Source organism: Symphalangus syndactylus, chromosome 2, assembly GCF_028878055.3.
Source record: "Symphalangus syndactylus isolate Jambi chromosome 2, NHGRI_mSymSyn1-v2.1_pri, whole genome shotgun sequence".
Taxonomy (NCBI): Eukaryota; Metazoa; Chordata; class Mammalia; order Primates; family Hylobatidae; genus Symphalangus; species Symphalangus syndactylus.
The window spans coordinates 78,302,591-78,328,492 of NC_072424.2; the positions used below are offsets into that span (position 1 = coordinate 78,302,591).

General features: G+C 45.9%; 1 protein-coding gene across 2 annotated transcripts in view; it reads right to left on the bottom strand.

Annotated features, from left to right (window-relative positions):
• The window catches only part of SIM1 (SIM bHLH transcription factor 1), a 78,229-nt gene extending 53,898 nt beyond the window's left edge, over positions 1-24,331 (bottom strand). Inside the window, exons 1-9 of one of the 2 annotated variants that reach the window (XM_055259761.2) lie at positions 24,032-24,331; positions 22,735-23,358; positions 13,247-13,329; positions 9,753-9,842; positions 9,078-9,186; positions 8,850-8,935; positions 7,966-8,165; positions 7,627-7,733; positions 6,752-6,899 (exon numbers count right to left, since the gene is read on the bottom strand). In XM_055259761.2, coding sequence (XP_055115736.1) covers positions 6,752-6,899; positions 7,627-7,733; positions 7,966-8,165; positions 8,850-8,935; positions 9,078-9,186; positions 9,753-9,842; positions 13,247-13,329; positions 22,735-22,909 — 998 coding nt within the window. In that variant the 5' untranslated portion in view covers positions 22,910-23,358; positions 24,032-24,331. Of the gene's footprint in view, positions 1-6,751; positions 6,900-7,626; positions 7,734-7,965; positions 8,166-8,849; positions 8,936-9,077; positions 9,187-9,748; positions 9,843-13,246; positions 13,330-22,734; positions 23,359-24,031 lie in introns of both variants that reach the window. The other variant, XM_055259751.2, reaches the window with a different exon arrangement.
• Positions 24,332-25,902: the final 1,571 nt, after the last annotated feature.

Below are 25,902 nucleotides of genomic sequence, written 5' to 3' on the forward strand. Positions count from 1 at the left end.
TGACCACCAAGGAGGAGCCCTCTTCCCCGCCAGGTCCCTGTCCTTGCAATGCCAAAGGCAGGAGAAAGGGAGATGGAGTCAGGGAGTTTACTCCCTCAGGCAAGACAGAATGTTAAATTCCTCTATTGACAGGTACTCAGGAATTCCAATTTTCATCTATACTCCAACCAATCCTTTTTTGCATGAAGGCTTAATTACAGACACTAGCATTTCAACTCCAGTGAATATTCTATGGTCACCTGCTCATCTGGAAAGACATCATAAGCCAAGAACAGAGAAGGAAGTATTGGTTAAGGTGAGAGCAGTGGCAGCCTTTTACTAAATTATGAAGATATGTATAATCCACCCCACCCCCCACCACACACACATCTTGTATCAAACATAACAGTGTTTCCCATGTGAGTAGACTAAGTCAGGAGACAAAAACATGTTTTTCTGGAGTTCAAGTAAAGCCTCCCTTGAATTTCTTCATCCATTCACAATAGCATGGATGGATGCCTGCCTACATATAAGGCCATGATCCGTATTTTTCTACAATGTGAGTCAAAGATCAAAACTCTTTTTTCCCAACAGCCAGACTAAGAGAAAGCCAGAGGAAAGTAGACAGGCTGGTCATTCAGTACACACCAACTGGCCTCTACCCAGGACCTAAAGGGAAACTCCTATGAATCAGTGTCCTTCAGGTCAGGGCAACAACAGTGGAAGGAGTGGAGGCCAGAGAGGGCTGGGGAGGGGGAAGCAGTTGGATAGTGGCAGTGCCAAGGGGCCAGAGAATGGCACAGCAGCCCCAAGAATACTAGGAAGTTCTCTATCCCAGGCCTCTGAATAGAACCCCCAGGGGGCCTCCCCTGCTGCCATATATCCCCTCCATTCTCTCTCAAAGGCAGAAAAGGGCCAATTCCTTCCTCCCATCCCATCCCCATGGGGATGTACACACACACACACACACACACACACACACACACACACACAGCATGTAAGAAATACACCCCTGCCACAGCAGGCAATTTGCATCACATCTGACTTGGTTTGCAAATCTACTGACATTTGGGTTAACTCTTTTGTTTAGCAAAAACATAAAATGTTAAATCTGGTTGCAGGAATAGAATAATTAGTAATAGCAATAATGTATAATCTAGAACCAAGCAATTCAGTAAAAAACTAAAATGTTTGCAGGCTACATTTTCTTCTTACAAAATGAAAATGTCCTTAGTGAAACTTGTTCGGAAAAAAATGAGACATTCTTAATTGAATGTCATTGAGAAGACAGAACAGCTAAATTTTAGCTAGGAAAATGTCAATATCTGCGCACCCTTGTGAAGCAACCACAAAAAGGCAGCTTCTTAATCTTCCATCATGAATTCAGATCAAAGCCTATCTTGAAGTTTTGTGGGCTGAACACTACAGGCCTCACTCATTCAAATCCATCCCTGTCTCCCAGACATCTTTCCCACAACCACCTTCCACTTCCACCCCTATACACAGAGAACAGCAGGATGCAGTAGGAATGACACACCAGCTTTTAATTCTGGCTTCACTACTTACTCAGCATATCTGAGCCTCAGTTTCCACACCTAAAAATACGAAAAGCAATCTCTGAGCCAACCACTGTGCAGAGCCATCAAAGAAGCAAGTCAGGTAACCAATGTGACAGCACTTTGAAACAGATATGCATTCAGCATCTGTTTAAAAAAATACAAAGTCTGTAAGTTCATAAAAGATGAATTCAAAACCAAATATAGATCCTTTTGATAAAATACTGTAATAAGGAAAAAATGTATGAAGAATAAGATTATTTAAGTGAGTATTTAACTGGTATTATGTATTTCAAAAGAGACTAAATCTCCCAGCTCTTCCTTTTAACTAAGTGTTTTGGTAGTTATAAAATTCGTATTACTACAAATATGTCTTCAATTTGTTTTTATAATCATTAAGTTACATGAAAGATCATCTGAAAAGAACAACTGTGACTCTGATGTTCAATATTATCTTAGTAAAGATTAAACACAATTAAGGATCAAATCTAATTTACGGGTATACATTAGTGCATGATTATTATTTTGGAAGATCTAAAGATTAAGGCTATACAAATGCTCCAGAGAGTAAATTATTTTATATTTTCTGTAGCTTGCTAAGTGAAAAGGTGTTTCATTTTATATTGTTTGTATTTATATTTTTGTAATATAAAAGTGATTTTGCTAACCAGGAAAATGAAATGTACTCAATAACTATATATGTTATTGGTCAAGTTTTTTTAAGGCATTCTCTAAAAACTCCTAGTAATAATAATAATATATCACTGGTCTTTAAATAAGTAATTTTTAAAAATTTGAAAACCCAAATTAACCCAGCACCAATAATGTACTTAAAAGAGGAAAGCAATATGAACATATTTTAATGTTTGCTACTTTATGGCAAGGATATGTCGGGTTTTATATTTACAGAGTATGTTAACATTTAAAATTCTTTTTAATTCTAAGAACTACAGTGGTTCTCATAATGGTAAATTGTTGTGGTTAACATACCATATGCAAACAACAATAAAAAGTATAGGATCTTCAGTAATTACAATATAGAGCCCCTTTTTTTTTCATTGACATGAAAGAAGTACTGTATGTCACCTTTGGTATTTGGCCTAACTTTTCTATGAATTCAAAAGGGGTATTTAGTAGACAGCAAATGTTACATACACTACCAATATAAATTGTCTCTATTTGTTCTGCTTTTAGTAACACAGAAATAGAAGTTTTAACACAGAAAACTACTTCCTCATATATGTTCAGTGAATCACTCTAAAACACCATAGGAGATTTTCTAGGAAAGCAATGTTCCATCCTAAACTTAGAAAATAAGTAAGCAGAGAAGCCATCTTTGCTAAGAAAAAGAAGTTGAGATGTTAAATCTGTCTGATTCCAAAATTTCCAAATTACTCCCTAAATCTATTCTCTCTCTTTTACTTTCCAGACATAATATCAGAATTGTATTAGCTTGCAAGTCTTATTAGAAAGCTAGTTTAAAATACAGTATCATTTAGAACTTTCTATCCTACGAAAGTCTCCTCACAAAATATCATCTATCAATCAGCCTAATTGAGATCACACACCAATGAGTACTTGACGAACATTAGTGGCAGATTGTTTTTAACGGCACCAGTAAACTAGCTCTCAACTATATTTTTGCAAGCTCTACACACAATAATTTTTAACATTTTAAATGTGTCATCATAAATGGTACAGTGGCTATGTAGGAAAATGCTATTCAAGGATGAAGCACCATGATATCTGTAGCTTACTTTGAAGTGACTTAGTAGGAAAAAAATACACATTAAAAATAGGCACACATATAGGTAGAGAGAGATATAAAGCAAATATAGGAAAATATTAACAGTTGTTGGATGTAGATGATGTGAATATGGATATTCATTTACTTCGCTTTCAACTTTTCTACTTGCAAAGTTTATGTCTTAAAATATTTTTAAATAGGAATTTTATACTCTAGTGGGTTATCTTTAAAAGTGGCAGAATATTTCTTATTTTAAAAATATATGTAGTCTAAAAACATAAATAGAACCAAGACTCTTAATTTTCTTAGAAATTGTTTTTCATAGTTTATTAGGTGTTCTACATTTTCAATTTTCTTTACATTAAAAACTAAAGCTTTCCATCTGAACTGGCTATGAATAATTAATAATACTAATTAAACTCAAGAAAATATGAACTCAAGAAAACTCACGTAGGTCTTTACACAGTATACTCCATATATTCTGGACTTTCCCCGACATCCTTGTTACTAGACACTAGTTCCATTCACCTACCCTCTTGAAAATAACCAAAGAGCAAGGCCTGTCATACTTAACACTTATTTCAAAGCCTGAGGATACTCATAACTTATAAGAAAAATCTTTTTTAAATATGTAAAGTTAACAGGGTATGTGTGTCTTACAGAAAATCATGAACTGATCAGTGTTTTGTTTAGTTTTCTTTTGTTTTGGAGCGAGGGTTTAATGAAGAGCTATAGAAGCTTCACTGAACCTCGGAGACCTAGAGAAACTAAGGGAATTTTCAGAATTTAATCATAGTATCTTCTCACTCTCCTCTCCAGATTTTCAGAACATATTGTGGGCATACAAAAGTCAGTAAAAAGCACCAAGGCATGTACCACCTGCCTCTAAAATCATCCAGTTTTCCTATATGCCCTATTGCAACTGCTTATTAAAACAAGGTTGCTAAATAACTCATTGTTGCTTTTGTTAGATAATAATAACTTATTTTCTAGGCATATTTTAACTTCAGCAATAAATCAGGAAATTAGAAAATCAATGAGCTTACGAATGTTTCCTCCGCCAAAACATCACAACCTCATTTGACCAAGGCTTATTTAAAAATCTCTACTTTCATGACATGAAAATCCCTTTAAAATGTACGCTATTGAAAAGTTTAAATTTGAAAAACATCTGGCATGTCAAACTATTTGGGAGCTTGTGGTTTTAAGTACTTTGTTTGAGGTGGTATATTTAGAAAGAACTCACTTGTCATTCTCAGGCTTCATAGGGAAGTAGCCCTAAAAAACAAATGTATGTGGTAGTTCACTACAACCATGGGGAATCAATAGCCATCTATTTAATTTGCTAAGACAATGTAAATTAGTAACTTCCAGCCAGATGTGTGATATGCACATCAAACAAACTGCAACCTGTTCATTATGAAAATTCTGTCAACACACACAGAGCCACTTGATGACATTTCATCTAAAGCAATTTCCACATTTGCAGCTATAAAAATTGTCATAAGAATTTTTCTACAAGAAATTGAAGCTGAGACTCATAAAAGGGTAATCAATTTCAGCTTTTCATCTTGTGTGCTGTGTATATATGCTTCTGTGTGTTTATTTCTATTTTCATTCAGAGGTATAAAATGTTTTAACAGTGTGCACCGTGCTCTTTTTCCTTCTATTAATCATTTATTTATCCTCATTACATCTTTTTAAATTTGATGTAAAGTTGATCATCTAATTATACAGTTCTGGAGGAGTATGTAAAGTCAGGAATGACAGAATCAACAGAAGAAAAAATGTACACCTATCTACTAGAAAACAAAACAGAATGTTTCAAAATGACTCCAAACATAAATTAAGTTTACCCATTGGGAGGTCTAACTTGCATTTGGATCATTTATATGGGTCTGTGTGAATATATACCCTGCTGTTTGATAAAAAATGATTACTAACCACAGGCACCCACCAGAGAACAGAGTGTATGTGTAATGCTTGTGATGTCTCAGACATACAAAGCACCTTCTTAAAGAATGTCCGTTTCCTTTCCATGGTAAGCAGACATAATTTTTCACTCTTTAATACTACTGCTTCACAGAGGGGCCTATTTTATGTATTATGTTTTGCTATTCTCTCTTACATTTATTTTAATAATATGAAGAACTGTATTCATAAAATTGATGGTTTCATGAAACCCAAAATATTGTTAAATTTTCTGTTTTGTATTAAAATACATGGCCTTCTTGATATTACAAGAACTATATAATATTAACACTGTTTACTAAGATAAAAAAATTAGAAGATTATTCTTAATTGCCAGCTACTATTCTTGAATGTTGAATCCTCATCTAAGCCAAATTCATTTTCTAAGTCTATTGAATTAAGTTTTCTTATTAAACAAGACACAGAATAAATAGTCTTACCGCCAAGCATAATATTTCCAACTACTACATTTTTAATTTGGCAATTTAAAACAACGTGAAACGAATCTAGTCCTTATCACCTATAGTATAGTCTGATTCCAAATAGCACCCCTTCACCAACTTCGTGATGTCTAAATAGCATTCTACTAAGTGCCTGGTGTGTCAACACTTCCAGCTTCCAAAGTAAACAACCCATGAGATCCCCTAAAATCACAAGAATTTCAACCTTTACCAAAAAAAGGGTGGGGAGAGCGCAACAGCACACACAAAAGAGTTCTTCATAAAGGCTTCAACCCTAAGCAATTCAACTTTCACAAACATTGTACAGAACACGCTTTCTTCACCAGCCACACACCAGGCCACGTGATCAGCCTGCAGGGCCACACTGGCAACCAGAAACAATAAGGCGCAAATGCAGGCCTCTGCAGCCTCCCTGTCATTCGCGCCCGCAGGTGGCACCCAGAGCTCCGCTCCTCACTCAGTGAAGCAATTACACCCCGCGCGGGGCCTGGGCGCCGGCCAAGACTTGCAGCGTTCGCTTGGGTCCCTTAGATCCTCCTGGTCACTTAAGCCCCCTTTGTGGTTCAGCGAGGAAACCACTCTCTCAGAACTCTTAACTTTGATTGGAGACTCTGGTTAAAATTAAGAACTTCAAACCCCAGATTTGAAAAAATGAAACAGATGTCCTGTTTGTTAACCATAAATGCCTCCGTACGTTGGATCCTTTCCTCTCTCTCTCTCTCTTTCTTTCTGCCGCATTAAGTTTTATTTAATGCAGAGTTCGCTTAAAAGGTTAAGAGAGAAAAAGAAAGAGAAGAAAGCAAATATGGACTGTGACGGAAAAACTCCTAAATCTTTCTCCAGAATATAACGAAGAAAGCCTCTTCAAAAAGATGAAAGTGTTCGACCTGCCTCCTCTTGGCGCAGCCAGCACTCGAGGGTCAAAATGGCATTCCCCGTGGCCCGAGCCTTGTCTAACCTGGCCGTGCCGCCATCCGCACCCTCGCAGAGAGCAGGGTCGCCTGGGGTGGGTGAAGGGGTCTCAGTCTTGCACTCACGTGAGGACATAGTTGACGCTGACGATACAGTGTGGCCTGGAGGAGCGACTGTTGTGCACGATGGTCGCGTAGCTCTGCACCCATACCCAGCCGCCGTGTTTCGCCAGGAATCTGTAGTACTTGGTGGTCACCTGTCCCTTCACCAGCACTGAAGGAGACACAGGAGGCAGATGGTGGTGAACCAGCCTGCCCGGGACTGGTCCCAAATGCAATCCCTGGTGGTGAGAATTGAGGGCCCCCTGTGGGCCCTAATAACCGCACCAGGCAGGAGAGAGAGACGACAGGCAAATTCCCAAAGAAACTGATTGTCCCGTTTTATTGCATCGAGCCCTCCGGTCACCCTTCTAGGGATAATACAGGGGTGGCTAGATGTCTTCACCATTAGCAAAGGGAGGAACACGTAGAGCTGGGGGATTTCCTCCAGATTCGCTTTTCTAACTGCGGAAGTAAGGCTCTGGGCAGCTGAGCTCTGGCGCTCACGATCCCTGCCCGGGAGATTACGCTCAAAGCAAAGCTGTATCAAAAGCCAGGCGAGTCAACGCAAGTGAGCGCCAGCCTTGGTTTTTGTTCATCTGTAGCGTGGTTCACAGATGGGAAAAAATACCAATAGGAGAGTAATATACCTTCGCCGGGGGAGGGGGATGTATTTCGCCCAGAAATGCTTCTTCCGCCTATATTAGCGGCCCGCGGATGTTAGAGAATTTAGGTGGGTCCAGTGTCGGAGCAGTCCCTCAGGAGGCCTCACACACCACCACCACCCGGCTCCCTGGGCTCCCACCTGTCCTCTTGCAAGGGACTTAAATCGTGGCTCCCCCACCCCCTAACCAGGGGGACGCGCCAAGGTTGCCTGGGTACTGGGCAGGGTGGCGCCTTACGCAAATGGTGCGCGCAGCGCAGGTGGAAGGTGTCGCAGCCGTGCACGTGGTGGTACAGAGTCTTCTCAATCAGGTCCTGAGGTTCGTACCCCGTCAGCTCCGCCACCCTGAGGAGAGCAATCCCTGCAGAATGAATGCAGGCGGGGGTGCAGGGATGTCCCCCCCCGCCCCACGCACCCTCTACAGCCGTCTGAGACCTAGCTGTCCGCCCTCACTTTCCAGGGCAGGTTCAGTCGCCTCATCTGCAAAATGGGCTCATAGGATAGACGGAAAGCTCTCAGTCACTAAGCAGGGCCGCCCTCAGGCTAGGAGAGGCCCTTTCCGGCCCTGCCCACCCACCTGGAGTCCAGAAAGATGAGCTTCATGTCCAGGCTGGCGCGGAACATAAACATATTGCTGTGTAGCTTGATCTCCGTGACGGCGCTGGGCGGCAGCGAGTGGCCCACGGCCACCAGGCCCACGTTTTGGTAGCAGCCGTCAAAGGGGGACATGTCCAGACTGTACTGGCGGATCTTCAAGTAGCCGCTGCAGTGGATGACCTGAGGCAGAGGGAGAAGGAGGGAGATTCAGCCACAGGTAGGAAGAGCCCCCAAAAGGTGGAGAAGGGGTTGAAACATGTTGAAACTCTACTTAGCCCCAAAGCCGTGCTGACCACGCCCATGCACTAAGGAATCCAAAGTTATTGGTGCTCTAAGGTGTCTTAAGAAAGTGACTGTACAGCCACACTGAACTCACCTGGGAGCGCGTAAAAAATGCAGAGGCCTGGCCCCACCAACCCTAACGCATCCGAATACCGAAGTAGGTCCCTGAAACCTGCTAATGACGTTCAACGACATTCAACGTGAGACCCATAGCTTCGAACTAAAGCTCTGGTTTCTAACCTCTTACGTAACGCTATGCATAAACTCTTAGGGATTCACCAAAGTTACCCGCCCCTTCAGAGGCCTTACGGACCCTAAAGGCCCATCTCTACGGGTCACAAGTTCATAGCCCCCGCGGCCACTCAGTATTGGGACCCAGTCAGACTTTGTCGTTAAGCATAGTCCCCAGCTGTTCACAAAGTTCCGTGGCCCTCGTGGAGAGTCCTGGCCTGCGGCTCCTCGACGCAAGCTGGGGGTGCCCTCGCGGGTAGTCCCAGAGGTAGGGACATTCCTCCCACGCCGCACGCTCCTCGCTTCCCGCCCTCTCTGACTCCACCCGGAGCAGATCTTCCAGCTACGCACCTTGTAGCCGCCACAGGTGAGGCCGGCGTTACGCTTGGCCAAGACGCACTTCATCCGCAGGAAGAAGGAGCGCTCGATCTCATACTCTGGGAGAGAGGAACGAAGGGAAGCTCAGGATGTGTGATATCGGCGGCTTGGGACGGCACGCGTCTCTGCCACAACTAATTGGGGAAAAATCACAAGCGGACTGCGATGGGCCTGAGCGTCGCAGGCACGTGTCTACCTTACCCTGCACGAAGTGAGAGTGGTAGGGTTGATGGGCGGTGAGCACCGCCGTCATCTCGTCGTGGTCTGCCGGGTGAATGTATTCATAAATGCTGTTTCCGGTCAGCTCTACCTGTGAAGAGGAGGATGTCGCCGCCCCCGTGGCGGTGCAATGCCCGGTGAAGGGACTGAAAGATTAGGTCAGGGGTTCTGCAGGACCATGAGGACAGCAGCCAGAATTCTGGAATTGGCCCTGAGTTCCAAAGCCAGCTCTGCTTCTTGCTACCTATTGCAGCCTATCTAAGATTCCGCTTCCTTGTCTATATAATAATAAAAGTAGCAGTAATAATGATGATAATGATAATAGTAGTAATAGTAGTAGTAGCAACAGCAGCAGCAGCTCCCTGGCAAAGTTCTGATAAAGATATCATGAAATAAGCATGTAACCTCCTCTCATGTGGTCTGGCTTGCCGTGGGACTCAAAAAAGTAGCCATTGTTTGGGCCTAGGGTGGAAGGTAAAGGAGAAGGCAAGTGGAGAAATGGAGAGACCCAGAACCATTTAAGAGTCTTCCTGCTAGCTGTGAGATGTCCAGCTCCAGGTTTAGAGAAGCACATCCAGCCCCCAACCCAGCCCCCTACCCCTGCTTCCAGCTCTGGCTGTAAACACTGCAGGTGGGATATGTGAACCACTCACCTACCTGAGAAAGACCCAAGTGGACCGAGGCTGTCTCCGAGATGTACATGATCTTCCCATCTGGGGCTACCACGAAGATGAAGCCATCCAGGGTCTGGGGAGGCACAAATCGAGAGAATAGAGAGCCCTCTGGGCCATCAGGAGAAATGGGAGCAGGAGGACAGAAGTTAGTGACTTTCAGCCAAAAGTGTAGAGAGATGGAGTGGAGCAGGTTTGGCAGGAAACAGGGCATAGAAAACTAGCCACATGAGCCCTTTTATTCATTCAAAATTTGTAAACATCTGGGGCATGCAGCCCAATGGGAAAGATCCAGAGTAATTGGTGGACAAGGCTAGTGCCCTGTAAGACTCAGGATCCACTGAAACGAACAAGGAAAATACATCCATAAAACACACACACTATCTCTCTCTCTCTCTCTCACACACACACACACACACACACACACACACACACACACACACACACACACAGTTCTAGGGGGAAAAATCACAGCCTATGTGTTCTATAATGGAAAGAGTAATAGCAGCGTTTGGGAATAGCAGTGCAGTAGGCATTGGTGCATCAATATTGGAAGGGCTGGCAGTCTAAAGTTTGTAGACAGAAGAAAGCTGGCCAGTGACTCTGGAAAGAGTCCAGGATAGGAGGCGTTTAGGAGATGAGAGGCTTTACAAGGAGCAAGTCCACAGAGTAGTGCCATAGGGTGTATGTGTGTGTAAGTTTACATTGATACATCAAACTGACAGGCTCTCCATGAAGGAGAGTCTTAAGACTTTCACTGTCTCTATCTCTGTGAATAAGGCCTCAGTCCAGGCAGAGACAAGACGAGTCAGACCCTGCTTTCAAGGAGCAGGAAGTCCAACAGGAGCAACTGGCCTAAAGACAGATATAATGACCACATAGCTGAACAGACAGTGCTGAATAGGCAGAGGGCCCACAGCCTGAGTGACCGGAGGCCTGGGGGACAATCAGGCCTTAGAGGAGCTGATGTTTGAGCAGAACCTTGAACAGGAAGCTTGGACTGGAGAAGAGAGAAAGAGCATTCTAGGCAGAAGGAATGAAGTGGCCAAGTCTGCTGGGTCTGGGGATAGGACCAATCTAGTGTATTCTGAGGTGATGAATTTGGTGTACCAGAGACTGCAGAGGAGCTACACTTGCAATAGATTTTGGAGCTTGAAATGTCAACTTGAGAAACCTGGAGTTGCTCTGTAAGCACTAGAGTTCTAACAAAGGTTTCTAAGCAGGAGAATAGCATGCTTAGATGTGGCATTTGTTTAATTTTATTTTGTTTTGCAGAATGCAGACAGTGATCTGAGGAGGAAGGGGAGGGGAAGAGGAGATCAGAGAAGGCAGCTGCAGCAGAGATGGTCAAGCCTGAAATGGGGTAGTCACAAGGGGAATATAGAAAGGAGAGAATCTAATTCAAAGATGGTTCTGGATATGGACTTCATTGGTAGAAGAGAGAGGTTTACTTCAAGGTTTCGGTGAAGGCACTAAGCAGAAGGTGACATCATTAACCAAGATTTAGTGAGATTTTGTATGAGTAGAATTCTGGAGGAGGGAGATAATGCCTCCTTGTTTTGGAGATGCTAAACTTCAAGTGTACGCAGATTTCCATTTAGATGTGTCCAGTTTGCAGTAGGAAACAAAAATCTGGAGCTCAGGAGGAGAGTCTAGACTACAGAACCAGTTGGTTTCATGTGGAGAAAGGAGTTGAGAGGCTGGTGTTGGGTGAGATTACCTGGGTGGCCTTGAAGCTGTGACAGGAGAAACAGAGCTGAAACCTTGGAGAAATTACAGCATTTGCAGGCCAACCAGTGGTGGGGAAATCAAAATGGAGCAGGCAGACAGAGAGAAGAATCTGGGAAATAGTGCTATTTTAGAAACTGAGGGAAGGAGAGAATGTTAAATCACCAGTGTCACCTCCTTCAAGTCTTAGTCCAAATGTCACCTTCTCAGTGCGGCCCTCTCCAATCATCTCTTATTTTAAAAGGCATTACTCTTTCTTCCTCTCCTCCTTATTTTTCTCCACGGCACCTATACCACCAGGTACACTATACAGTGTACCAGTGTGGGCTTGTAAAGCTGCTTTCCTTAGAATGTAAACTCCATGAGAGCAGGGCTTTCCATCTGGCATGCAATTGCCGCTCCTAAATTTGTGGAATGAATGAGCTCCATTAGGATAAGAGATGAGCATCTAATTCTTGCTATCAAAATGTGGTGAAGCCAGTGAAGAGCATGATGGGTGGGAGAGATGCCAGACTGCAGGGATGTGGGAGTGAATGGGGAGGGGGTGGGCCATTGAAATTGGGAATGTAAGTCAGTCCTGCCAGAAATGTGGCGTGAAGAAGAGGAAATAAATTGGCAAGAGCTAGAAAGTGTCAGGGACGTTTGGATTTTGTTTTCTTGTTTATGTTTCTGAGGAAAATTAGTTAGGAATATGAAAATATTGGGGGAAGGACACAGGGAGATCTGATAGAAGATGTCTTAGAGTTAAGTGCCTTTCTAGATAAATTCAAAGGTGTGAAGGCCAGGTCAGTGAGAGAATGCTTGCCCAACCCCTTTCTTTGTCCCACGAAACTAAAATCTTCTTGGTGTCTTGGAAGGAGAAAGGTATAGGGTAGTGGTAGGAAAAGAAGCTCCTGTCAAGAGATGTCCCTCATGCCAGCCCACAGGGAAAACTTGCTTGGATTCCCCAAATGCTGCTTAGGTTCAAGGCTCCCAGGACAGTAGCTCCCAGTGGGCTTGAATAATAATAATGATGATGATGTTGCAGGGTTGGGATAAGTGCAAAATCTAAAAAGGCCACCGGGGTTTTGCAATTTAAAATATTTGTTCTGTGACTTAAGTAGGCAAAGAGCAAGTTAAAACTGTGAGCACTACAAACCACAAGGTAATGGGAGCCTGGCATTGGTTGAACTCATTATCTGGGGGTGTGTATGTGCTTAAGCAAGGTCCTGCACGCAGCCTGGGCTGGCTTGGAGTGAAAGGCAATAGGAAGAGAAGAGGCAGCCTGGGCACTACAGGGACACAAAACCAGTTGCAGATGTAGCTGAATTGGAAAGATGTGGGCTTAAAGCACTGACAGGTCTTTTTACCAGATTCCAGTTATTTCCTTTGGAAATCCTTCATTTGGGATGGTTCTGTGGCGTTGCCTCTTCTGCCTGATCTGTGGTGTTCCAGTTCCCTCAGCCCAATGGAGACAAATGGTGCCCCCTCCCTTGGTTAGGGGCCTCACTGGGCCAGCTTCCAAACCCACCTTCTCACTTGTCACCTTGCCTCCCTCTCAGCCTCTTGAGGCATCATCTGCAAAAGCTAAAATTTTACTTTGCAGCAGCTATTGGGCTCTGAGAGGGCCACGTGCAGTCCAGGTCCCTGTTTTGGGGGAGGGGGTTATTTGTTTGTTTTTGTTTTTGTTTTCTGAGAAACTAAAAGCTCAACTCAGGGCCAAGCCCTCAGACCCTCAAAGCTTACGGGCTGCCGGAAGACCTGCACCTGTACCTGGAGCAGATGGGAGCCCAGTTCTCGGCCAACGTTGTCCAGGGGGCTGGTCCGACTTGAGTGGCCCCACGCCTCGCCGAGCCCTGTGGAGACACAGAAACATCCTGTAGCCACTGAACCCGGACCTGGCAGGCAGTTTGGGACCAAGTCCCGCGACTGTATTACCCAAGCGCCGGCCCTTTGACTGGATACCATAGGGGATCCCTCTCAACGTGGACAGCGGGGGATGGGAGCGTGTACATTTCAGTCCGTCCTCTCAGCTTCTCAGCAGAGGTTACATTTCCTCTTCTAAACTAAACCTGGTTTCTCAGGCCAAGGGCCCCCTGGCAGGACTCCAAGTGGCCCAGGCTTGGAAAAAGCCGCCAACATTGCACCCCACCGATAACTTTCATGTAGGTTCACCCGTGTGTTTACGGGGGTAAGGGCACTCTGCTTCTCGCCCAAAGTTTTCATCGTTATCCGTTTCCCGAGGCCGAGCTTGTCCCAATACCCAGTGAAAGCCACTGCCAGCCGGCAGCGTCCTGAGGCGACCGGCCAGGTCCAACCGGTCCTTGGCGGGCTTTCTGATTGGCTGCGGGGCTTCCAGCCACTCTCCTCCCCTTGGCCTCTGGCTTTAATCCCCTTCGGAAAAATTAGTTCCCTGGCGGATGATTTCCAGCCTGACGTTTACCAGCATCCCTGCTCATCCCATCTTCCTATTCCTTTCCCCTCCTAGCCCTCTGCCCTACACAGAACTCATGCCCCCTACCCACCCCCCTACCACCAAAACCCGCATGGGCTTTTTCTGAAGTCAGTTACTTTGGGTGCTGACAATCTTTTTGTAATATTTTCGTTCTCTTCTCGAATTGAGACTCATTCAACTTTTCTACTTTCCAGGTACTGTATTCTATTAACAAAGACCATCTCTTTCTCTCCTTGGTGTTTCCCCGTTAAGATCTTTGGAGGCTTTGCCGCAAACTTTCTCTGGTGATGCCTAAAAAAAATAAAACGCTCAGGACTCTTGTGGCCGAGTTTTAAAAATTTAATATGGAGTCTGCTAGAGTGCCCTTTGCGGAAAGAAAAAAAAAAGGAGGCAAAAAAACTCTCGAAGATCTGTGTTAAGCTATTTATGGGTATTATCTTCTTAATAGTGCTGCTGCTAAAATTATTTTAACTAGCTAGTTAAATCCTTTTACTCTTACACCATTAAACAAAGTTTGACATGACCTCCCCCACCCCATCCCTCAGAAAGGTGATTTACTGCGTTAAGGAGCAAATCACCAAGAAGTACACAATGATGAACACTCGCCTTGTAATATGAGGTTGGGGGCAGATCTTTCAAAATAAAACATGGAGTTGGATTTTTTAAAAGGTGTTGGCTAGGAGCTGCTTCCTAAACAAGCGATCAAAGCCTTGGTAAGGAGGAACCGTGAGCGCCCCTTAAGCTCAAATCCGGTCTTTCTGGTTGTTTGCACATCTAAATAAATCTAACGATTTCCCCACCACTCTGCAAACACTGATGCTCCCGCCCGCACTCGGGACTCCTCTACCTCTCTGGCTCCCGGTCAACTCCTCCCGACTCTTTAGCCCGCCCCAGGTTTCCTCCCCGGAGTGACTCCACTGCCCTGGTCCCTGGGGTCCTCCTGGACCGTTCTGGGAGGGCCCCCGCCACAGCCACCTGTACACACCCCTTCGCCTTATCACATTTATCGCTCTTCCCGTTTCAGCCAACCTATTCTCCTTCGTTTCTGTCACGACCTGCTCTTTTTTTTTTTAAATCCCGGCTCGGACATACCCACTCAGAAGGAGTGACAGGAGGGATTGGCTGCGAAGGCCACACGGGGGAAAGGAGAAAGGACCCTGTTGGGAAAGCCGAGGACGCCGGCGACCCTGGCCCTTGGGCGCTCTGGAGCCTACGGAGGCCTTAAACCCCAAAGCTTGGAGGGAAGGAAGGGCCGGGGCACTCGAGCGAGCCCGGAGCGGGCGGAGACTGCGTTGCGACTGGGGACAGGTCTCGCGCGGCTCCCGGAGGGTGAGAAGCCTGCGCTGAAGACCAACAAAACGTCTTTAAACTAACATTTTGAGGGCCTCCCAAAGCAGCTGGAAGACACCCCGAAGCGGCCTCCCAACCAGAATGATCTGAAAATCCCCCAGGCTGGGCTCGGGATAAATACCAGTTCTGAACTCCCGGCGCCAGCCTAGGCTGTTTGTTGTTGCGGGTTTCGGCCTCATTAGTATGCGCCTACGAGGGAAAATGAGACTTCCCCACAGGTTAATAAACAACCTGTCCGGCACAGGTTAACAGGAGCCTCCCTCGCCCTCTCCTGCCCCACCCCCCACCTTTTAAGGAACCTTTTGCTTTCCCGGAGGTTTGCCTTCTCTTTCTGTTCCCCGTAGAAATCTTACGATTGTGTCTGGGTTAATGTTTTATAAGGGACTGGCTACTCTCGTCTACCTGCCGGGCTTTCCCGATCTAATATCGAAGGAACCTCCCCAGGTCCTAGTAAGGGGTCCCCCTCCCTAAAGTCTCGAAGTGGGGTAGAGACCTTCTCCCTGGAGCCCCTCGCCTCCTGCCTTCGGTGACGCGCTCTGGCACACCCAATTTCAGTTGGCGAGGGGGTAAAGCTGAGATTTCGTTTCTGCACTTGACCTACCGCAGAAAATTCGCAAATCCTTTGATTGTCTGTTTAAAATGAGGAGGAAACCAGCTCCCTTTGCGGCGGGATTACAGTGGGAACAAGATCTAAAGATTCTCTTGTAATTCGGTGAGGCCGAGGGAACGGGGTTTTGCAAAGGAGAAAAGGAGCTCTGTGAGGGAGGCGATAACTAAATCGGGTTTTAAACAAAAGGATTTTCCTCAGCTAAAGTGGCCGAAGACAAAGGAAAACAGAATCTATTTTGGAAGATTTCCAAGAAATGCCACATTAACCTTAGCTGATAAATTTTGCTTCTCCCAGGCCCCCCTCTTCCCTTAAAGTCTGCTTTATCATATTTACATAAGTAGCATTAGAAGGGATGTATCTATTATGGATCTAAAGGGCTAGCTCACATTTCCTGTGAAACTCAGGCAAGTTTCACTGTGACTTTACCCTCCGTGCTCGGTTGAGCCATTTCCATTTAAATACCCCCTGACCCAAGGATTACCTCAATGGACTGACTGCACGGGTTTTGTAATTTCCTGAAAATGAGATTTCGATTTATAAAACAAGAAACCAATTAGTAACCAAATGAGGCGAAGTAGATCCACTAAAATTGACCTAATCCCACAGGCACCATTTAGGCCCGTTCTTGGCGAATGAATGATGAGCCCCAGTCTAGCGTGAGCTCAAAGCATCATCCAGCTGTGTTATTGCAAGCAGCAAAAATAAATTGATAGAGCTTTTCCTTCGGAATGAATTTCATACCCTTGACAAAATATAGATTACAGACCCGACATCATCACCGCCTTCACTCTGACAGGAAGAGGAGGAAGATAAGAGTGTGTTCTGTTTTTTAAAAAATTTTCTTTATTTTAATAAATAAACGCTACATCTCAATAGAAATGTATCCTCCTTGCAGTCCTTCCCGGGAACCTTCACCTCCCCAACTAATTGAGGTGCCTTTTAGGCAATGGCGGAGGGTGGCGGAGGCGCTGTTCCATGACCTGACCACGACTTGGTGACTGAGGAGGGGAAAGTCCTCCGAGGCCGAGGCCACTGCGGTTCCTGAACAGCTTGTCTCAACCAACTGTGTATCCCTTGAGAGTGTGTAGGAGAGTCTGGCCCAGGGGGTAATCCTGAAAACCCCAAATCCCATGTTATCCTGCCGGGCCTGCGCATCCTCGCTAAATGTGTACTGTCCAAGTCTTCCACGGGCTGAGGCGTCGAGTGGCCTTCATGTTCAGCCTCCGGGCGCCTCCGCGGCCGGGCTCTTTAGAGGAAAAAAGGGACGGCAAATGGGTGCAACCAGCCCGAATCAAGCTCCTAGAGCAGTCACTGGCAGGAGGTCGCTTCACGCACCAAGGCGCACCCGACCCCACCTCTGGCGCTGCTGCCCGCCCTGCCTGCGGCCTTCTCCGGCTAAGGAGCCTGTGTGGTTGACCTGAGGGCATCGGCGAGCGCGCCGGGCCAGGTCTTGTTCCACGCAGCAGCCTGAACCCCACAGTGTGTGCCTGCACTCGGCAGTGCCCTGATCTCTCCTGCCTGCTGATCCCGGGCCAGAGATACCGCGGCCGCGGCCAGGGAATCCACTAATGTTACTGTAAATGTGGGGTGGAGGCCGAAGGTCACACCGCTGTCTCTCTCTCTCTCTCTCTCTCTCTTTCTCTCTCTCTCTCTCTGCCTTCGCGGAGCTCCAGCCCCCGAGTTTGGGCTTTCTGTAGGGATCCAGCCTGTGGGCCAACCTGGCTGCCCGAGTTGGAGCCAGCCGCGAAAAGACTGCAGAAACCCAAGGAGGGCGGGATTCGGCCATACTAAAACTGGGGGCGAAATTCATGCAGCGTTCATGAGACAGTCCTGCGTGACGGCCGAAAAACGTCAATCGATATCGCCCTGGGACTCCGGGTCTTCGAATGCGGCCCAGCTTTGGCGATGCCACCTCCCTAGAAGCCAGCGCCGGCGCGGCCAAGCCCGAAGGCGCGGGCGAATCTCACGTTCTACTTGGCGCAGGGACTCGGACGATGGCACCTAACCCGCCTTCCCGGGAACTGTCCAAACAGACTGGATCTGGACCTAAGGTTTAGACGACTGCTTGCCCTTCGGGGACAGCGGCCGGGACGGCAGGAGGGGCTGCCGGCACACACCTGCACCGGCGGGACCTCTGATGCGGGCAGGGGGCTGCACCTGGGCCGGCCTGGGGAGTGAGGAGACTCTGTGCTGAGGCCACGAGCTAGGCCCTTGGCTGGGGCCACCGCGGACAGAGGATGGGACACACCGGGCAGACCTGGCTGACTGCGTGCTTCGGCCGGTGCGGGAGGCGCGACGGGGGCCTCGACATACTTGTCGCCTGTGGGCCCTGAGCCGCGAGGCCGAGTGACAAGGCGCAGGAACCGCCTATTCGGTGGGGCTACCAGCGGAAGGAAGTTTACTCTGCCGTGGACACTGTTTTAGCACTTTCAGAGTAGCAGGACCATTCCTAAATAATTGAGGTTTCCCCTCCTCCACACAAAATTTTAAAATTTCGCGGATCAGAGACTGGCAATGGGTGGCCCATTAAAATCATTAGGTGTTAGCAAGGTACAAGCCTCATTTTCCTGAGAAATACCTGGTGGGACGGAGAAATGCGGTGAGAATCTACAGGCTTTCATTCTGTGTCCACATTTGGGTCTGTAAAAGCTGGAAGCTGCCAAGATTTCTTAGAACTGGACAACAACTCCCCTAGAAATTAGATTTGTCCTTTAGAAATTCAGCCCCGTTTTATCATTAGAAGGGTGATTGCACCCTGCTTGAAAGCATCCCACCATAGCTTATAATACCAGTTTTTGTTGTTGTTTGTTGTTTTTATTAGGGATCCCTCCCTTTAAAGAAAAAAGTATTCTTTTTTTTATTGGTCTGATCTACAATTTCTAGCATATAAATCCGCCCAGCAAATGCTCTGCATGGAGTTTAGTTGTGCACTCCACATTTTAAGTCAACATCAAAACTGGAATTAAACACAGAAAACCAGCATGGAGATTAAACTGTGCTTAAAGGCCTTTAAATGAGAAAAACTTCTGTAAGAAAATAAACATGGAAACCTAATGCTCAATCATTTCCCCAAGAAGCAAGAAAAACAGCCTTAAATCACCGACCCACGCGGGACATGGGGCCCCTTTTTCTTTTTCAGTTCTCCGCCTCAAAAAAATATAACACCATTAAGAATTGCAATCTTGAGGTGAATATTATAGAAACCATCTGTGGAAGTTTGTTTAATCACCCTTGTAGAGACGATCTTTCCTGAGTAGTTACTAATTTCAACTCTGTGATTATTTTTATTTCTCCAAGACATCTTGTCAATGAAATGGCAATGTGATGTTACCAAGATTCTGAATAGCTATAGATTAGAAAATGTCTGATCCTTTCAAAGTTCATTATGAAAGCCACTACACCCCCAGCCAAAATTGCTTTATAGCTGGATAACAAATATATATTTCTTTCTAGTTGAATTTGTCCTATTTTGCACACAAATAAAGTCATGCTATTTTTTAGATCCTGCCCCTCTGGCTTTGATAATACCAAAGATTTACACATTTCTATATGGCTCAATTTTTTCTTTGCAAGGCTACTTTGGAATAGAATATGTCAGTAATTGGCAGACATGAAGTGTTAGTGATTTCTCAGTTATCTTTCCTAATTTTCTTTTTTTCTCTGAAATCTCCAATCTAATGCTTTATTCTTAATTATTCCAGGTACCCATATCCCATTTCTCTGTTCTCCCTCTCCCCCATTTTCACCTAAACAGTTTAATTTCATCTACTCAGGCAAATGAAAGCTGAAACTCACCCCCAGACAAGGAAGCTACTAGACTTGGAGAAAAAAAAAGTGTATTCGGGAAACGAGAAGGGAAGGAAATTGCCTGTATTTAAGGATATTTCTTCTTTCAAATATAATTATGAAATGATTTTTGTTTGTTCATTTAACTTACAGCCTTTTGGAATTACAGTGTGTTAGAGATGAAATAGTATATGAACAAAACTGAAGTTTTACAGCAATTTTATACCTATAGCTATGTCACCAGATTAATAATTATTTAGATTATATACCTTATAAAATCATTATATTACCCATGATAAGACATTTATACCTATCTTTATCTCATCCTTAAAGCTGTGTTGAGGACCTACTATGTACTAGGGTAGCTTCAAGATAGATGTAAAGATGAATTTCATCTTCCAACAAATTCCATTTAACGCCACTAGAAAAGATTACATCCATATAAAGTGATCAGTTTCCCCAACTGCCTTGGACCCCAATCTTGTCCACTCTCTGCCTTCAGTCAACACTGAAGCTAAATTTGGCACCCCCTACAGGTTGTGCCTGGTCTTGCGATTGTGACTATTTTATTCGTTTGAAAGCTATTGTGTTGTTGTTGTTGTTGTTGTTGTTCTTTAATATTTTAAAGAGCTGTGTTTGGGTTTTGGGTTTTTGAAGCTTGTCCACCGTCCAAATTAAAACCTCATCCCTAGGAGCCAGCTGTTCTGATGACCCTGTCTAGCTCACTGGGTGGAGGCTGAGGGTGAGTTATGAGCTCAACAGTAGCTAGAGAAACAAATGATGTGCCCAGAGTTCACACATCGTCCACCCCCTCCTCCCCATAAACTCACACTCACCCACAGAAGGGAGAGAAAGGAGGGGTCCGGGGCTCAGGGGAAGGTGAGGGGGCTGCAGAAAGCACAGTCGCTGTTAAAGTAGCCAGAGGGGACCGTTCTGGCCACCAAGAGGACTCCAGCGGGAGCCTTCATTGGCGCTCTCTTTAAAAATAACGAGAGGTTGGCTGTGAGAGTTTACTTTTTGTTCCTATTTATTTATAACGCGACTTATAATGTGTAGAGTTAGCACTTAATTAAGCAAAAAGGCTTGCTCTTTTAAAAACAAAAACAAAACAACAGCAGAAAACAGCCCGATACCCTCCCAGCTGCGCCTGCCCCGGGTCTGCACCAAGCCTACTAGCGTCCCTGGCCGGCGAGTCCCCGGGCTCTGCCGGCCGGCTCGGTGCCCGCCCCAGAACGCCGCCCTGCTATTCTTCTCCCGCGATTACTCGCAGCCCCACAAGCAGCACCATATGCTGCTTCTGATCAAACAGCGAGCGACATCGGCACCTATAATTGACGAGACCGGCTGGAAATCACGCAGAAAGGGAGCCCACTGAGACCGCAGGGGCTGACAAATCACTGCTAATAATCCTGTTAGGAACAGTGCGGCCAGCGGAGTTCGCGATAGCTTTATTTTTATAAAGTAGGCGCTGACAGTATAAAAGACAACGAGATCTCTTTTTTAAATAGAAGGCAGTGTGGTATAATGGTAATTATCCCATCAACAATTCATAGCACAGTTTGAATGGGAAATGTGGTTTTTAGTTTATAAGTTCCCCTCTTTTTCTTCTTTTCTTTCTTTTTTTTTTTTTTTTTTACTTTTCAGGTACTTTAGGCTTTGATTTCTTTTTTCCCCCGCGGTGTCCAGGGTCAGAGAAGACTGTTCAAGAAACTGCTTTAGGAGGGAACGACTAAAGCATCACTTGTAGTTTGAAGGTAGAACTGAACTATAATTTGAAAGTTTTCCTTTAGTTTGGAGCATGTTTTGCACGCTCCACTAATTTGGAGCATGTTTTGCAGGCTTTTTGACTTAGATAATAACTTTCATGTCATGATGAAGCAAAGTGAAACTGCAAACCCAATAATGACTGTTTCCTGCCCATCCATTCATTTAATGGAAAACCACAAACCCCAAACATCTAAAATCAACAACAACAAAAACCTCCAGGGGTCAAATCAGAAGTTCTCATTTGGAAATAAACACAATTCTTTCCGTTGAATTTTTGTTCGTTTGCTTGTTTAGTAATCCCTCTTTTACATTTCTGAATCCCCTTCACCCAGCAAAGACATATCTAAAATATTTTTTAAAATCCGTTTGTATTATTTGAATCCAAGTAAAGGAAAAGATGGACAAATAGAAAAGTGTCCTTTTCTAGTAAGTATAAATGGTTTTATACAGGACAGTGTTCTATGAAAGCTGCTCTGTCCTCACACAGTGAATCTTGATAATCTAAATACGAGTTTTAAATCATGTCAATAGCTCAGCTATTCTAACTTCTAGGCCTTATAAGACGATTTTCTCAGGATCTATTTGCCAACCTGCCACCCAGAAGATATTTTCTAAGCAGGCTAGCCATCTTAATTCAATGTTACGTATTTTAGGACTGGCCTATTATCTTACAGATAACATCAAGCCCACAGTTGCAAATCATCAAGCTCCAGAGTTAGTTTCAGAATCTGCGAATGTCTTGAAAACTCAGAATAAATTTGCTTAGAATTTATTTAAGAACCTGAGTAAATTCAGGCATACTTGTTTCACAAATATGCACGTTACTCATTTGCAAAGCTTTAGACATATAGAGAAATTATTATCTGGCCTATCTAGCTCCAGGTACATGGGTCTATCTACACCCGGCAAAAAATACAAAATTAGGCAGCGCTCCTGCTTTTTACTGGACAAAATTCTAACAAGAGGAGTAAAAAAGAAAGTCATGTTTGGATTAGTAGTCAATTGAACCTAGTATCTGAAGTGTTGACAAAAGGACTGTTGGGCTGCTTCCCAACCAAACATATCTGAGGGACTGAAGAGAAAGTATTGATGGGGAAGTAGAGGGAGCCTCAAAAAAGCGACAGAAATTCTGAGTTCAGTGAGGACCTTAGTGAAGCAGCCGAGCTAAACTTCCCTTTGCAGAATATATATGTAAATATGTATGCATTTCTCTGGTCACTGGTGTCGGCTCATTTCCTGGCAAATCCCCTGCCCCTTCTGCCTTTGAAATTCCATCTGGGCAAAGTCACTTACCTTCTGGGAACACCACTCTCATTTTGAGATAGCTGGTAGTGAGTCTGATTATGGATGCTTTGTCCAGCTGCGAGGTGATAGCCGAGGGCAAAGGCAGTAATTTCGCCAGTTCATAAAATTCACTGTTTTCCTTCTCCCTCCTAGTCCGGGCAGCATTTTTGGACTTTTCTTTCATTGTGTCTTGTTCCCCCTTTCTTCTCACAACTTAAGCTCCGCAGACTCATCCAAAACCAAAAATAAACTTTCAATTAGAGATCATATTTGGCAAAAACATAAAACATACTTTGAATAAAGAGGCTGAAGTATTTGCACCAAGAACAGTATATTGATGGCAGTAAAAGACCAACAGGGGTGAACGGAAAATATGTTCTTTGAAAATGCGGGATGCAGCATAGGAAAGTTGCCGATCCACGGAATTTGGGCAATCTTGGGGGTCGTCCGGGGTATCAAATGCCAGTGGGACCCCTGAGGAGCCAGTCTTTTCTTCTACTCCGAGCTGCGAACCCTGGTCCTCGGAAAATCGACATAATAATCCCTGACGTTTGCTCTTCAGTCTCGCGGCATTTAGGGTATCTCCGAGCCCCTTTGGGAAGAGCAGGAACCCCAGACAACTCTTTCAAGGCCCTGTGAAGACAACAGCATCAGAGCATAAGAGATCCGCGGCTCCACAAGTACTCACACACTAGTCCCAATTCCAAAAACACGGCCGGAAAGGGCCTCAGTGCGCCTAGCCAGGCGTTTTGGGTTTGTTTTTAAAGAAACGGGTAAATCGGCAGCGAGACAGTCCCCTGCAAATAATGCTGGCATTCCCTCACCCATGCCAGCCACATCCTCCAGACCCCTGGGAAGTTGCCCAAACAACAAAATGCATATTTTTGAAGACCCGCAAGGGATCTTCCGCCGCGGGTCCCCGAGCCCGCGCCCAGGCTGGGCGCACGCCCCAGGAAAGCAGGTTTCCGCAAATCAGAATTCCTCCACGGCGCAGCGGGGGCCTTTCAGCTCCCGACCTTGGCAGATCTGAACCTTGGCTACCTCTTTAACTTGGGTCTCAAGCCTGAGGGATTCCTCAAAAAGTGACACACACCAAGTCCCTCGGGACTCCCAAGGCGACCCAGGGCTCTGGCTGCCCAGCAGGGGCGGCAACAAGCGGGGCCCCGCAGCGCCAGGTTAACAGGTGGCGCGCTCGCGACAGCCCCTCGCAAGCTCTCCGGGGGTGGGAGGTGCCGCGGCCTCTCCCACACAACCACAGAGCTGCGGGGCTGCTGGGTGGGCGCGGGGTGTCTTCTGCTTCACCTACCTTCAGTCCCCACAAGCGGCAGAGGTTTCGGGGGCGCCCATCTCTTAACTGTTCTCATGCCTACCGTCCAACCCAGCGACTCCGCCGGCCTCTCCGCTTCCCACCGGAGCAGAGCATTCCCGGCTCCCTTTTCTGGATCATGGATTGGAGGAGGGGTGCGTGGCAGAAAGAGGAGGATGCAAGCTTTGGGACGAGTGAGGTGATTTTAGAATCCTGGTCCTCCGTAGTTGCTACCAAGCCAGTTCACTATTATTCCTAATTGGAAGCCGAAAACTGCCCCCCGTAACTTCTTTATAGCTTAAGGGTTTAGCTTCAACTTCACTCCCGGGCCTCCTCTCTCCCGCCCTCCCTCAATGCCACTCACAAGCCTCCTCGCCTCCCATTGGCCTGGCGCGGCCAGGGGCGAGGCGCTCATTGGCCAATAGGGCTGAGTGACACGAGTCGGCCCCGAGCCGCCCTCCGCGCGCCCAGGCTCCGGGCTCTGAATCTTACTACCCGCTCCGCCTCTGGGCTCCTAATGAGCCCAGGGTGCCGGGTCGGCGCTGTCCGGTTGCCGCCGCTGCTCGCGGCCTCCCTGTCCTTCCCGACGTCGTGCGCGACTCGCGCTCCTCTGGCTCCCTGGGGTCGGGTGGTTGAGCGCTCAGACCAGCGCAGCGGCCCAGCAGAGCCGGGGACGTCCGGAGGCAGCGGAGGTCGGGCGGGCGGGTTAGGTCTACTGGCGGAGGAGGCAGGGTTCGCCCAAACGCCCATCCCGCTGCAGTCGGTGGCCAACGGCGTGCGCGAGGCCGGTTTTGGGCTTTATTTTCTCTTTCTCGTTTCTCTGAAACCATGGCGACACGGAATTCATTGCCAGAGGAAATAAATACAGTAACTATCTTTAAATTAATCACAAAGAAGTACGTCTTTTTCGAAATGGCTTGGGTTTAGGGGCTGATTTTTTTCACCGTGGAAAGCTCGGCCGGGGAGTTTTCCTATGGGGAGCAGCGAGGGGAACACTAGGGGAAAAGCTTATTTCATTCTATTTCAGGGCAAAATAGAATGATTAATATATAGAGATGCATAGCTCACAACAGTCCGTTTTCTTAAACATTAGCCAACTCTTTGTCGGGTTTTGTTTCAGGAAACAAAAGTCTAACATGATTATTCCTTACAGGAAGGATAGTCTGCACGAATGAACTTAACGATGCTCACAGTTCCCTAACAGGAGCTGTTTAAACAAACGATCACCAGGACTCTTGCTGACTAATTACCTCTTAGAGACCCTGTAATTTGAAACGCCTTCTCTTTCTCTCATCTGAGAAAACACAACAGATAGCATCAAGAAAAAGTCAAATTGTCCCAAAAACAATTATTGTGCTCAAGAATCACCCCCTACAGACTCGACTCCTGGCTTGGTTTTGGTACTGCCGGTGACCAGATTCGGCTCCTGGAGGTGCGTTTGGAGGGAGTTGTTTCATCTGCCATAAAAATCAGTGAGAATACCAGTGACGGGACACTCATCCTCTCGTTTGTGGTGCTAATTGCCACTGAGAAAATAAACACTTTGAAGAGGGGTGTGTGCCAGTCTGCTGATATTCAGAACAACTTTAAGAGTGTTTGTTCAAAAATACTCTGCCACCTCCTTGCCCCCATGGCAGTAAGATAGTCGTAGGAGGACAACAGGAGCTTTCTGGCGTTATTCACACATCTGGGCAACACCTGACTGGAGGAGGTGAACGTTTTGGATAGAAAAAGAAAGAAGCACGGAGATTTTGTAGGTCTTTCAAAACTGGAATCCAGCTAATGGACTCTAATCTAGGAGGAGTCATTTCCCCAGTGGCTGTAGCCACTTAAATATCTGGTTCTGAGGGCCTTCCAACCACCCAATGATG